Source organism: Haliotis cracherodii, unplaced genomic scaffold (genome assembly GCF_022045235.1).
Source record: "Haliotis cracherodii isolate W230 unplaced genomic scaffold, xgHalCrac1.p SCAF_20, whole genome shotgun sequence".
In the NCBI taxonomy this organism is placed as follows: domain Eukaryota; kingdom Metazoa; phylum Mollusca; class Gastropoda; order Lepetellida; family Haliotidae; genus Haliotis; species Haliotis cracherodii.
Genome location: NW_027266276.1, coordinates 11,715,019 through 11,729,523, shown reverse-complemented (window position 1 = coordinate 11,729,523; position 14,505 = coordinate 11,715,019). Strand labels below are relative to the sequence as shown.

Genomic DNA, 14,505 nt, shown 5'->3' with positions numbered 1-14,505 from the left:
GTGAAATCCTCTGCCACAGGCGTGGTGCCGACAAACCTAGGATCTGTGAAAATCTTGGATTTCAACACAAAAAAATAGGATCTTGGCACACATAAGGGACACAACTCTGCACAGTGAATTGCAAAACCCAGAAATGCTAAGCAACATGCAGTTCCACATTAATTCAGTGACAACTCAGAATACCCCCGCCCCACTCTCCTACTCAAGGAGTAAGCATTGGTTAACCAGTAGTGGATAAACAACACTACTTATCCCCCCTCATAGAGTTCCCACGGAACTTGATACTTTGAGTACGGTATCATGCAGAGGTGTAGGATGCTTGACAAAACTTGCCACTGTCTTCTAAATAAAAACAATCTGTGATAAAGGCATCATGAGGTGCTGTTTGCATGATGCTAGAAACAGATTCAAAACAGCGAAAACAATTTTAACCGAGTAGAGAGATTCGTGAACATTTTGCCAAACATTTAAAATATTTAAGACTTTTTTTTAAGACAGATTTTCTTGGTTGATTTAAGGCTAATCAGCCACATAAATACTGTTGAAATAAAAGTTTTAAATCTTTTGCAAAATTCAAAATATGTTTGTAAAACAGAAATATCTATTATTCTGACCTCAGAAACATCATATTAATCTCAATTTTTACACTGATAAGATATTCATAATATTTTTCGGGTATTTCTCTCGCTTTATCTTATTTATCAATAAGGATGATGTCTTTATCACTTAAACTACTCTAGCAATGGACTTGATGGGAGAAAAAATGAAAAAGCAAAATCATAAAACTCTCTAAAACTCTTTTAACTCAAAACATGCCGACTGGAAGAAGAGTAAATTTTCATCTGAAAACAATTCACTGAAACAGATCAGCCAGTTGTTGATTATGATTTAGTGTTAAATTAATTATTAACCATGTTAGTGTTTTAATGTGCATAGCTACAATGTCAAAACAGCATTTCTGAGAAAGAACATTAGTGACAACAATAAATAAGCAAATAAATAAGCAAATAAATATGCAAACAAACAAGCTCAACCAAGGTTGGTAGAAAGCAAAGAAAATGACTTGATGAAAGAATGTAAAATTAAAGGTAACAAAACAATTTTTTTAGATGAATTTGGATGCCAAAACCGAAGATTGATTTTACCTAACATATCTCCTAAAGAGGGGTGTGGAATAGTAAAATAGGTGAATTAATATCCACTCGTCAGCTTATAAACACAATCTATTTCTGCTGGCCTTGGACTGCAGGCACCAGTAAAAAAACAAATCACAAGTTAATTATTTGTTCAAGTTATGCTTGAATCAACAATCAATCATATAGTCTGGAATAATTTAAGGTACCGTCGTTTACTACAATATCTGAAAAACTATCGGACCTACTCCAGTCAAAATTGGTATGAGATTATTAAACAGTCATACATAACTGGATATTACATTTCAAGACAATCGGTGCATGAATAAAAAATCTGTCTATTTAGCTATCACTATATTTCATCAACAACCAGACCTGTTCGTCACGGGTGGAACAAGCATTCATTGAAACAGCCATCTGCATAATGCTACCCCTGCGTCACAGGGCCATATGACACAGTTGAACCAATCAACTAAACTCGAAAGGGTGCGCGGGAATCATGCACGCACAAATACGGTGTTAGCGTTGGGCGTCTCAACGTTGAAACTTTGAAAAAACCCATTAACAATGACAAGGGGGGTGGGGGGGTGGGGGTGTGTACACAAAGTTTTCCCAAACATCCATCCTAGGACTTGTTCTGACGAAGCAATCACAAGGCCACTGGCTTTAAAGGACTTAGGAAATATGTATTCTACAAAACATTGGGAGAATAAAAGGAATACTCAACAAAACAATAGAGAATGAAGTGAAATATATATTCTACAAAACCATGGAGAGAGAAAACAACAAGACTGAAATGAAATAAATATCACAGAGATACAGAGCAGGGCAACTTGGCCGTTCCAACAGGAAGCAAGATGGTTACAACAGCGGTGCCACACAACAAACATTTCTACAGGCAGTAGAGTAGCGGGGACTCCTCCTTTCAACACGTTCATTTCAGCATGAAGAGAGACATAGCATGGCATGGAATGGAGAAAAACAATGTCGATTGCTGTCAATCACCCATGACATGCCGACTTTTGGGTGTAAACTACGGCTTCATATCATCAAGGCAGGGAGAAATGACCATCTTTTTCTAAATGGAGAAATAATCATATACACATGGATTTCAAATTTTCCTTTTGGTTGTGATGTTTTGATGTTCTTACTAAAACATGTGCTTGAGAAAGAAGATATTAGTATCATCAACAAAATCTCCTACAAAAAACAAGACCACTGAAAACCATATATTTCAGCTTAAGCAGTTTTAAGTCAGCAATATTACAGCTATCTCATGTGAAATGTCCATGTCAGTCAAACCAGTGGTTGATAGCACGAGCAACCATCCAGTAAGGTGTGAGTGAGTATGGTTTTACGCCGTTTAAACAGCATACCAGCAATATCACAGTGGGGGATGCCAGAAAAGGCTTCACAACATCACACCCATGTGGGGAATCGAACCCAGACCCTCGGTGTGAAAAGCAAACACTTTAACCACTAGGCTACCCCACCTTCCCATCAGGTCAGGAAGTTTTGTTTGTTTGTTTGTTTGTTGTTTAACGCTGCACTCAGCAATATTCCAGCTGTATGACTGCGGTCTGTAAATAATCAAGTCTGGACCAGACAATCCAGTGATTGACATCATGAGCATTGATCCATGTAATTGGGATCGATGACATGTATCAACCAAGTCAGCGAGCCTGACCACCCGATCCCGTTAGTCGGTCAGGAAGTGATGGCACACAAAGGCCATGTCAATCAAACCAGTGGCCGATAGCACGAGCAGCCACGTGGTCATAATGGAATGTCACAGCTGATGATTGTCTATGATGGTCACCATCCTATTAATAACCATTCAGCAGCCATTTTGACCAGTCAATACCCCACTAATATGTTCCTACACCAACTTCTGCCATCTTCAGTTTGTGATTCGGATCAATAACGAGATGATGAATTATTCAACCTGGGGCCTCATGCACTGCTGCAGCCATTCAGGGACATTAATGCTGTGAAATAAAAACCTCATAACGGCAAATCATAGTGAATATTGCAAGCATCATATCAAAATGTGAATGGTTCTTAACACACAGACAAACACTTCCAACCAAAGCAGGGAATGAACGCCAAAAGCATAGGATGTTATTGCCTGTCACTCAGGGGCTTCCAAATTAATTCTGGGAGCAAATATCCCCAATAACGTCCCGTTAGTTTCAAGTCAGAACTAAAATATGATTAATAAATTTCAGTAGAAACAGATCAACTCCAGTGAACCAATAAAAAACTACAACTAAAAGTGCATGTTCTGTCAAAAATATCTATTATTTTTTAGAATAATATCAGTTGATGTCCTACCAGCTCTCGGGGCATGCGAAACAGCTCGTCCACAACTTCCTGTCTTGACACGACCAGATTACACATGTGGCCTTCTGGGATACTTCGCAACTGACTCACAGCCTCACTCTGGGACTTGCCTGTCATCTCCACGCTGTTCACCTAGATCAACAGTGGTTGTAAACGATAAAACACGCTCTAGAGGGTTTGGTGGACAATGTAAATATGAAGGTTAGCTAACATGCATCTTCCTATACATAATGGGGATTATGCAGGTGTACTATATACTTAAAAGAACAAATACACCATTAACTGCTGTTAATGCAACTCAAATTTTCTGAAGGAGTAAGGGAGGTAACTCTTTTCAAACAATCAGTCATGCTCAATTGAGAGGTTTGTGACAGTATACTACTCAAAAGAAGTGGAGGACTACCCGATTCTTTCATATTACTATAGTTTGTCGGTTAACTCGTTCGTTCGTTCGTTGTTTAATGCTGCACTCAGCAATATTCCAGATATATGACAGCGGTCTGTAAATAATGGAGTCTTGACCAGACAATCGAGAGATTGATATCATGAGCATCGTTCCACGCATTTGGGAAATGATGACATGCATCAACCGAGTCAGCGAGCCTGACCACCTGATCCCGTTAGTCGCCTCTTACGACAAACATAGTCACCTTTTACGCAAGCATGGGTTGCTGAAGACCTATTCTACCCCAGATCTTCACAGGTCAGTCGGTTATGTACAGAGGTGAGGGGCATAGCCGTGGTAGGGTGAGTATGATGAATTATAAAAGACCAAAGAGATTTGAGCAAGTCTAGGTGTAGCCTAGGGGAAGTGAAATGGGGTTTAAGGTTGCTTTCAAGATAGTTGCACTTATATTGAACCACCGACCTTCCATTCTCTGGGCAGATGCACTATGAACTATACAACGGAGACATTCTTTCATCAAAGGAAACCACAGCGACCTCCAACAACCTGTCCCGGGGCTTAACGTGGAGGTCATTGTGTACCCTACTTTAACATTTCATGAAAGGAAACCACAGCGACCTCCAACAACCTGTCCGAGGGCTTAACGTGGAGGTCATTGTGTACCCCACTTTCATCAAAGGAAACCACAGAGACCTCCAACAACCTGTCTCCTGGCTTAACATGGAGGTCATTGTGTACCCTACTTTAACATTTCATGAAAGGAAACCACAGCGACCTCCAACAACCTGTCCCGGGGCTTAACGTGGAGGTCATTGTGTACCCCACTTTCATCAAAGGAAACCACAGCGACCTCCAACAACCTGTCCCGGGGCTTAATGTGGAGGTCATTGTGTACCCAACCTATATCAAAGGAAACCACAGCGACCTCCAACAACCTGTCCTGGGGCTTTACGTGGAGGTCATTATGTACCCTACATTAACATTTCGTGAAAGGAAACCACAGCGACCTCCAACAGCCTGTCCCAGGGCTTAACGTGGAGGTCATTGTGTACCCTACATTTACATTTCGTGAAGGGAAACCACCCACACTGACCTCCAACAACCTGTCTCCTGGCTTGAGTCTTCCGTCCTGCACTGCTGCCCCTTTGGCTAGGATGTTCTTGATGTAGATTGGACTCTCCCCCGTGGGGTTGTCTCTCGACGTGATGCTGAACCCAAGTCCGAGAGCACCTGCAGCACAACGACAACATTGCAATGAATAGGAACTGGACAGTTCCAAGTGTTTCTGAAATTTCATTCATGAGGTGATTGAGTTTTTGGCCACTTTTGGACATACTCCAACCATATCATCCCTGGGATGTGAAGCAAAAACCTGTCTCCACTCATTAAAACCATGTTGGGAATCAAACTCGGGTGTTTGGCCGTGACAAGCTGACACTCAAACCACTAGGCTACCTCACTGCCCCCTTAGTAAATGAGCAGTCTGTAGAAGGGGTATTCATGATCCCCCTCTTCTTTTACTTCTTCAAAGAACAAATCGTTTTGTCAAAAAGAATTTAGATAAATGCCGAAGTATCTTCCTGTTAAGTAAATGACAATCGGAATATTCAACTGAAAACAGGTGAGGTGAAATGGGGTTTAACGTCTCGTCCAAGATTATTGCACTTTTATAGCGATGTCCATGCACGTGTGGGTGGCTGCTTGTACTAGTCCGGACTGATGCCGATTTGTAGAGCTAGCCCACTGAGATACCTGCTGCAGTTTAATATGAATACCCCACTCAGACACAGTATACTGACTTCAAGCTGACCAGTCATTGTTTTAGCCCCTTAATGCCGAGCGCTAGACAGGGTAACAACAAGTACCATCTTTTAACGTCTTTTCGTATAACGCAGCCTGGGATCAAACCCCGAACCTTCCGCTCCCCGGGCAGACGCTCTACCACTAGACCACAGAAGCGATCGCATCTGAAGACAACTGATTTCTTTTCACAGAGGGAAAACAAGCCCGGTTGTGTAGATCAACAGCAAGATCACGGCAATTTCCTCTTTATTTAATGAGTTAGATTTGCAACGCTGCTTTTAACAGTATTCCAGTTATATCACTGCGTGTCAGCTTAATGTGGGAGGAAAGCCTGAAGTGATGCAGGCCTCAGACATTTACCACTTCGGTGAATCCCACAAGCATAGGTATGGTGCTGACAAACCTAGAAACATAATCGGGGCGAACCGGGATTTGGACCCATAATCATAGGTTTCTGCTGTGCCCAAAGGACACAACTCTGCACAGCGAATCGCGGCGCCTTAGATGATTGGGCCACCCCTGCCCCGTTACCCTCTATAAGACCTGGGGATTTTCAATAGAATATCTCTATCTTGTGTTCAACAGCTAAATATAGTTTTTAATTTTTTTCTCTAGGGTCTGGGGGACAGACAACTAGGGAGTAGGGACATTCAAAACATGTCAAACCTACTTTACAGGAGTTATCCCCTGGAAGACCTGGGTTTATTCTAAAGAATATCCCTATCTTGTGTTCAACAGCTAAATACATCTCTAACTAGGGACATTCAAAACATAACAAACCTACTTTACAGGTGCTGCCCTCTGGAAGACTAGGGGATTTTTTACAAAATATCCCTGGGACAGGGGGATATTCTGAAACATGTCCCTGCTCAGAGGTTATTCTACGAAAAAGTGAGTGAGTGAGTGAGTTGGGTTTAACGCTGCTTTTAATAGTATTCCAGTCATATCACGGCATGTCAGCTTGATGTGGGAGGAAAGCCTGAAGTGATGGTCTCAGACGTTTACCACTTCGGTGAAACCCACGAGTACAGGTATGGTGCTGACAAACCTAGAAACATAATCAGGGCGAACCGGGATTCGAACCCACAATCATAGGTTTCTGGCGTACCCAAGGGTCGCAACTCTGCACAGCAAATCGTGCGCCTTAGACGACTGGGCCACCCATGCCCCCCTCTACGAAAAAGAAACCCCCATAAAGACAATAGGATGACATCACTAGAGGTTAACTAAAACATAGAGTGATACCCTGGGCCCCGTTCCACAAAGCAATCTTAGCGCTAAGACTTTCGTAAAGCCCATGCTTTAACATAGACTTATGATAATCTTAGGACTAAGATCACTTTGTGCAATGGGGGCCCCGGTATGCACCAACAAGTTGTCCAGCAAATATTGCAACTGCTGTCATGCTGGATCATACCTCTCTGCAACTGAATCTGGATTTTCCTTCCAATTTTGCGAGTATTTGTGAGAGTGTTGATTGCTTGTTCTTTTGGTGCTGACAACGTTGTGGACGGGTGGCGCTGGGGAACAGCCGGCGGTGTTTTCTTGGTAGGCGATGCCACCTTCAGTGGAGGACCTGGTTGGATTGGCAGCTTGTCTCGTGGTGGAAGAGGGGATCCAGGCATTTGATTGCCTTGATTATTGTTCATCATGTTCAGGTTTACATTCTTTTCATTCACATTGTTATTATTTATTAAAGACTTTCCCCCCTCCAATGGAGAGCTTGTCTTTTCTGGACTTGAGGGAAGAGAGTTATCTCCCTTGGGTGGGGGAAGGGTCAAAGGTGAAGGTTTCACTGGCGCATGACCTTTGGGTTTTGGCATGAGGGGCGGTGGTTGTTTTGGCAGTGGGGGAGGAGCTCGATGTTTCACAACTTTCAGTCTTACTTCTGCTGTTCTCATAGCGTCACGAAATATTCTTTGGGCACTGAAAAACAAATATTTTGGAGATTAATTGATATTTAATCATTCTTATTGCCTTAGAATGGTCTTCTACAACTAAAATGAATGGGAGAAAAGTAATTCAAAGAACAAAATACTGTACTCTAGTACCATTCACTAAATGAACGAACGAACACCAAAACGAATGAACAACAAATCGAACGTTTGACAAAATAAACCAATGAACGAGCGAATGTTGTTACAGGCAGTCAACGTTCCCGCTATTTTTGTAAACAATCAAATTCTAAGATGATACACAGTTAGGTAGCTCTTACGACAAGCTGAAGAAAATAAGATTCTTATTCTTATTTGTATTCCTAATTCAATCCGGTACAGCTAAACAGGATTAAATCAACTGTATGTCTCTATTTCCCTCACCTGTCGAAACTGACTCCTTCCAGGTTTTTGCCGTTGATCTCGATGATCCTGTCATTCACCCGTAATCTCCCATCTCGTTCAATACGGCCTCCCTTCTCAATACCCTGTAGCACCAGCCCCAACTCTCTGCAACAACAGCAACAGCATCAGCAACAATAGCAACAGCAGCATCAATGGCAATAACTCTATCAGCATCTACATCAACACCACCACAACATCATCTGCAATAACATCAACAAATCACCAGTTCCATCCATACAAAGCATATCACAATATTCACCATTGACGGGAAGTAGTGACAGATTGCAAAGGAGGTACCTCATCGGTTATTAGGGGTGAAACGATACATCAAGGTCATTATACGATACATGTCATGATACATAGGTCGCGATATGATACATATTGCGATACACATATTTACGTCAAACTGCATGCAAACTTCTTACTATAAATATTTCAGAGCAGGTTCAAAGGGAAAAGCTAGCTGTACACACATGTTCGTAGCGGCTATATTTAGCAGTGAATTTGAAACGCTAGTTATAATACATCTGTGATATTTGACAGACAAAAACGCTGAGGTCGTTATACAAGTAGTAAGTAATTTATTGTAGCAAGTGTATCGTCTTGTATCGATACTAGGGCTGCAACTAATACACTATGACGCGAATATGATTTGTATCGAGAATATAGGGTAACGAATACGAATATTAAATCACTAATACAACAACAAGTCTGATGTAGCAGCTGAAATATTATTTGTATTATTTGTTATATTCAGTGAAACATTGACAACATAAATTATTTGACATGGTTTGTTAATTATAAATATATTATACATTTATATACTGCACTTATCCAGTTAGTAGTATCTGCTCAAATGCTACAATGACCAGTGACCACAATACTGTCAAACTAAATATTATAAGGGTGTTGTCTTTGAAGAAATCTATGCATATTATATGTTCTTATGATATTTTTTGGTACAGAGTATGTAAATATGCAGATGCTTGCATATTCAAAAATATTCGATTCTAGTGGCCATGAATAACGAATTCAATTCATGAATGGATACGGTTTGATTCACCGAATACGTGAGTGAATCGTAACAGCCCTAATCGATACAACAACAAAGATAATATCGCGCACCGATGTACCGTTTCACCCTGATGTGTTAACTCTGCTTTGTCATACCAGTCCCCAAACAAAGGCTCGATTCCAGCTGATATGTGCTTATGAATATACATGCCTTTTAGAAAGTGGTCTAAAGTAACAAATGTTATACTCAGAGCTGCAGATGAGCAGTGTATTTGCGTAAAATACCCCCGAAAAATATTCAAAACCCAATTACTTTCAATGAACTTGCGTAAAGAAACGCATGCATTAAATGAAAAACTCAAATGTATAAAAACAGCACGCGTAAATACAATGGATTTCCGAAACATAATTACGTGATAATTTACTTTTCGAATCAAGCCTATATATTTAGAACAGTTATAGACATCTAAAACATTATCTCATTTTTTCAAATCTTTAAATGTTCACTCTTTTTGGAAGAAACCCAACAGAGTGATGAAACCTAGTCCTGCACATTGACCGTGGAATATATTTATTTTATAAAAAAAATAATCTAGAAATGCATACAAAAGCAAGTCTAGCCAGCTCAAGCTAGCTAAATCAGCATAGGGAATTGTTTATTATTTTTAGAGTCAAGGAGGACATTGTGTAATATAAGATTTCAGAGACTAAATATTAGTCTAGATGAAACCCAACAGAGTGATGAATAGATGAAAAATGTAACAACACAATTAAAATAGAAACACAAGAGTAAAAACTCAATTCCTAAAAGAGTTATCTGGAGCTCTGTATACTTGAGAAATGCACTCTCTTTGTACTTTTGGGGGTTGAGTCCTATCCAGGATTCAAACCCACACTCTCAGAGGCACCTAATCACCAGCACACAAAGTCAGCGATCTAACCCACTCAGCCATTGAGACTTCTACAAAAAATGAAGGTTCGACAACCGGTAGGGTAATCCCAAGTATAACATTTGTGGTAAGCTGTGGTTGAAAATCAACCATCTAAGAGTTAAAAGCCTAAATAAACTAAAGAGACTCTTTCTAAAAGAGATTTAAGTTTTTGACTACATGAATTACATAAAATATTATTAAGTATTATTTCAGCTATGAACCAACAGGAAGATGTTGTAATGCCTTACTTTCCGTCATCATCAATGTCGGGGATGACATGTATTCCGAGAGGCCCTCCATCATTCTTCAGCACAATAATAATAGCACCATCACTGAAACAATACTCTCAATTATTAGTCACATAGCCTTAAAAACATTGCCATGGCTTCTACCCCTTTGTATCTTAAAATATAATAGTAAGATTATTGGTAGAATCCATCGCTCCTGTGGTTTTCGGGACATGGAATGTGTCTTGACAACCTGCTCCTTTATAAGGGTCATTGCATTCGGGAAATTCTTGGCGCCACTTACTCCAGCCATATTACACCGAGAAGGAAAGTTCTTGGCACCGCTTTTACCATTACTCCACTCATATTACAGCAAGAAGGACAGTTCTTGGCGTCTCTTTTACCATTACTCCAGCCATATTACACCGAGAAGGACAGTTCTTGGCACCGCTTTTACCATTACTCCACTCATATTACAGCAAGAAGGACAGTTCTTGGCGTCGCTTTTACCATTACTCCACTCATATTACAGCAAGAAGGACAGTTCTTGGCGTCGCTTTTACCATTACTCCACTCATATTACAGCAAGAAGGACAGTTCTTGGCGTCGCTTTTACCATTACTCCACTCATATTACAGCAAGAAGGACAGTTCTTGGCGTCTCTTTTACCATTACTCCAGCCATATTACACCGAGAAGGAAAGTTCTTGGCACCGCTATTACCATTACTCCACTCATATTACAGCAAGAAGGAAAGTTCTTGGCACCGCTATTACCATTACTCCACTCATATTACAGCAAGAAGGACAGTTCTTGGCGTCGCTTTTACCATTACTCCACTCATATTACAGCAAGAAGGACAGTTCTTGGCGTCGCTTTTACCATTACTCCACTCATATTACAGCAAGAAGGAAAGTTCTTGGCGTCGCTTTTACCATTACTCCACTCATATTACAGCAAGAAGGACAGTTCTTGGCGTCGCTTTTACCATTACTCCACTCATATTACAGCAAGAAGGACAGTTCTTGGCGTCGCTTTTACCATTACTCCACTCATATTACAGCAAGAAGGACAGTTCTTGGCGTCGCTTTTACCATTACTCCACTCATATTACAGCAAGAAGGACAGTTCTTGGCGTCGCTTTTACCATTACTCCACTCATATTACAGCAAGAAGGACAGTTCTTGGCGTCTCTTTTACCATTACTCCAGCCATATTACACCGAGAAGGAAAGTTCTTGGCGTCGCTTTTACCATTACTCCACTCATATTACAGCAAGAAGGACAGTTCTTGGCGTCGCTTTTACCATTACTCCAGCCATATTACACCGAGAAGGAAAGTTCTTGGCACCGCTATTACCATTACTCCACTCATATTACAGCAAGAAGGACAGTTCTTGGCGTCGCTTTTACCATTACTCCACTCATATTACAGCAAGAAGGAAAGTTCTTGGCGTCGCTTTTACCATTACTCCACTCATATTACAGCAAGAAGGACAGTTCTTGGCGTCGCTTTTACCATTACTCCACTCATATTACAGCAAGAAGGACAGTTCTTGGCGTCGCTTTTACCATTACTCCACTCATATTACAGCAAGAAGGACAGTTCTTGGCGTCGCTTTTACCATTACTCCAGCCATATTACACCGAGAAGGAAAGTTCTTAGAGCTGCTTTTACCATTATTCCAGCCATATTACAGGGAAATTCTCAAGTGTCAAGAGCCATTTATGGGTTATGTCAAGGGCCACAATGTATATATTTCCACTAAAAAACTAATGTGTCTCCATACTTTGTGACATGATTTTGAGGGGAAAACTGTCAAGTGGCCAAATATGATTGAGTCTAAATTTCTAATTATGCCAAACAAATTCTCCGAAGTGAAATGCCATCTGTGAGTGACTCCACCAGTGCCTGTGTTGACGAGGGCTGTGACTCACCTGTCTTTGTGTTGAGGTTTCAGGTCGGCTTCAGTACCACTGCCACCAATCGGACCCTTCCTCTCCACAACCACCGGCTGCAACAATGGAATCAGTCAGTCAGTAGGGATTTCTGTGCGTGTGTGGGTGGGTGCATGGGAGGTTGCTTGGCTGGGTGCATGGGTCAGTTAGTGAGTGGGTGTGTGGGTGGGTGCATGTGTGCGTGGGTGAGTGTGTGCGTGGGTGAGTGTGTGGGTGGGTGGGTCAGTTAGTGGGTGCGTAGGTCACTTAGTGGGTGCGTGGGTGGGTGGGTGGGTTAGTTAGTGGGTGCGTGAGTCAGTTAATGGGTGCGTTGGTCAGTTAGTGGGTGCGTGGGTGGTTGCTTGGGTGGGTGCATGGGTGGTTGCTTGGGTCAGTAAGTGGGTGCGTGGGTGGTTGCTTGGGTGGGTGCATGGGTGGTTGCTTGGGTCAGTAAGTGGGTGCGTGGGTGGTTGCTTGGGTGGGTGCATGGGTGGTTGCTTGGGTCAGTAAGTGGGTGCGTGGGTGGTTGCTTGGGTGGGTGCATGGGTGGTTGCTTGGGTCAGTAAGTGGGTGCGTGGGTGGTTGCTTGGGTGGGTGCATGGGTGGTTGCTTGGGTCAGTAAGTGGGTGCGTGGGTGGTTGCTTGGGTGGGTGCATGGGTGGTTGCTTGGGTCAGTAAGTGGGTGCGTGGGTGGTTGCTTGGGTGGGTGCATGGTTCAGTTAGTGGGTGCATTGGTCAGGTAGTTGGTGCATGGGTCAGTTAGTGGGTCCATGGGTCAGTTAGTGGGTGCATGGGTGGGTGCGTGGGTGGGTGTGTGGGTGAGTGCGTGGGTGGGTTTGTGGATGAATGTGTGGGTGGGTGAGTGAGTGGGGATTTGGGCTGCTTTCTCAGGAAGGAACATAATCCTTCAATGTCTTACATATGCCCCACCTGTTTGAAGGAACACAATCCATCACTGTATTATATATGTGCCCCACCTGTTTGAGGGTACACGACCCTTCACTGCCTTATATGTGCCCCACCTGTTTGAGACGGTCCTGTTGGTTGTCGTGGGCGTCCAGCCATCTGTACATTTCAGGGTTGTTGCTGAGAGACTGACGCTTGGAGTCACGCTGAAACCGTGACAGTGGACTCTTTTCTTTGGGATCCTTTGGCCGAGAAATGACCCGTTCATCGTCCGACTCAGATTCTGATCTTGGTTCATCACTCTCCTGTAAAATAATAAATAACCTCATCATTCATGCTTCTCTTCAATGCTTTGCGCACCAACAGAGAAACTTAAAATAACATAAGAAGCTATGACCTTCATAAATTTTTAGTCTGATCCCAAAAACTTTTGAGTCCTTTAACCTAAACTTGGCTCTAAAGCATCATTTTCAGATTTTAGTAAATTAGATGGATTATTATTAGCTTGGACCAAACAGAATTGTACAGGACTCGGGCATCGGGCAAGTGGCTAAAGTTGCAGACTGCAGATACCTTTATTACACTTATGATGAGTAACTCAACAATCACAACTCAAATTGAGAGATTTTCTTTCTGACTAGTTATTATTCCTTTACAAAAATAAAATTTGGTGGACATAAAATCTTACTGGGTAATATCAATAAATCAGATTTGAGTATGCCCATAGTCACTGCTACAGGTTTCCTTTTTCCATAATGATGATACCATGTCAATAAATTATGTGTTAGTTGTTTAACACTGCACTCAGCAACATTCCAGCCTCATGACAGCTGTCTGTAAATAATCAATCTGAGTGAGTGAGTGAGTTGGGTTTAATGTCGCTTTTAACAGTATTCCAGTTATATCACGGCGTGTCAGCTTAATGTGGGAGGAAAGCCCGAAGTGATACAGGTCTCAGACGTTTACCACTTCAGTGAAACCCACGAGCACGGCTATGGTGCTGACAACCTAGAAACATAATCGGGGCGAACCGGTATTCGAACCCAGAATCATAGGTTTCTGGCGTGCCCAAGGGCTGCAACTCTGCACAGCGAATTTGATGACTGGGTCACCCGTGTCCCCTAATCAATCTGACCCATCCACGCCATCGGTGTACTATGTCATGCAATACTAAGCAACAATGACCAGCACAGGTTGCTGGGGAGAAACTCTAACCCACCACATCCATGGACGTAACAATAAATTAGGTAACATTGACAAATAGCTTCAGATAGTCACTGATACTCCAGAAAACCATATGACTACATTTTGTTGTGGTTAATATTAGGGCTGGGACGAGTCCAAATTTACTACCTGGGTACCCACCCCTCTATTACCCGACTCTACCCGGGTACCCGCTGTAGGTCTCAAGAGATAGGTACAACATGTCCGATTTGGAAATGCGTGACCGTACTCCTGTAAAAATG

General features: G+C 42.1%; 1 protein-coding gene across 1 annotated transcript in view; it reads right to left on the bottom strand.

The window, feature by feature from the left end:
- Positions 1–14,505, bottom strand: part of LOC139470496 (partitioning defective 3 homolog) — a 102,616-nt gene that overhangs the window by 32,923 nt on the left and 55,188 nt on the right. Inside the window, exons 5-11 of the mRNA XM_071252902.1 lie at positions 13,156–13,344; positions 12,134–12,210; positions 10,219–10,302; positions 8,004–8,129; positions 7,103–7,611; positions 4,976–5,112; positions 3,468–3,608 (exon numbers count right to left, since the gene is read on the bottom strand). Coding sequence (XP_071109003.1) covers positions 3,468–3,608; positions 4,976–5,112; positions 7,103–7,611; positions 8,004–8,129; positions 10,219–10,302; positions 12,134–12,210; positions 13,156–13,344 — 1,263 coding nt within the window. The remainder of the gene's footprint in view (positions 1–3,467; positions 3,609–4,975; positions 5,113–7,102; positions 7,612–8,003; positions 8,130–10,218; positions 10,303–12,133; positions 12,211–13,155; positions 13,345–14,505) is intronic.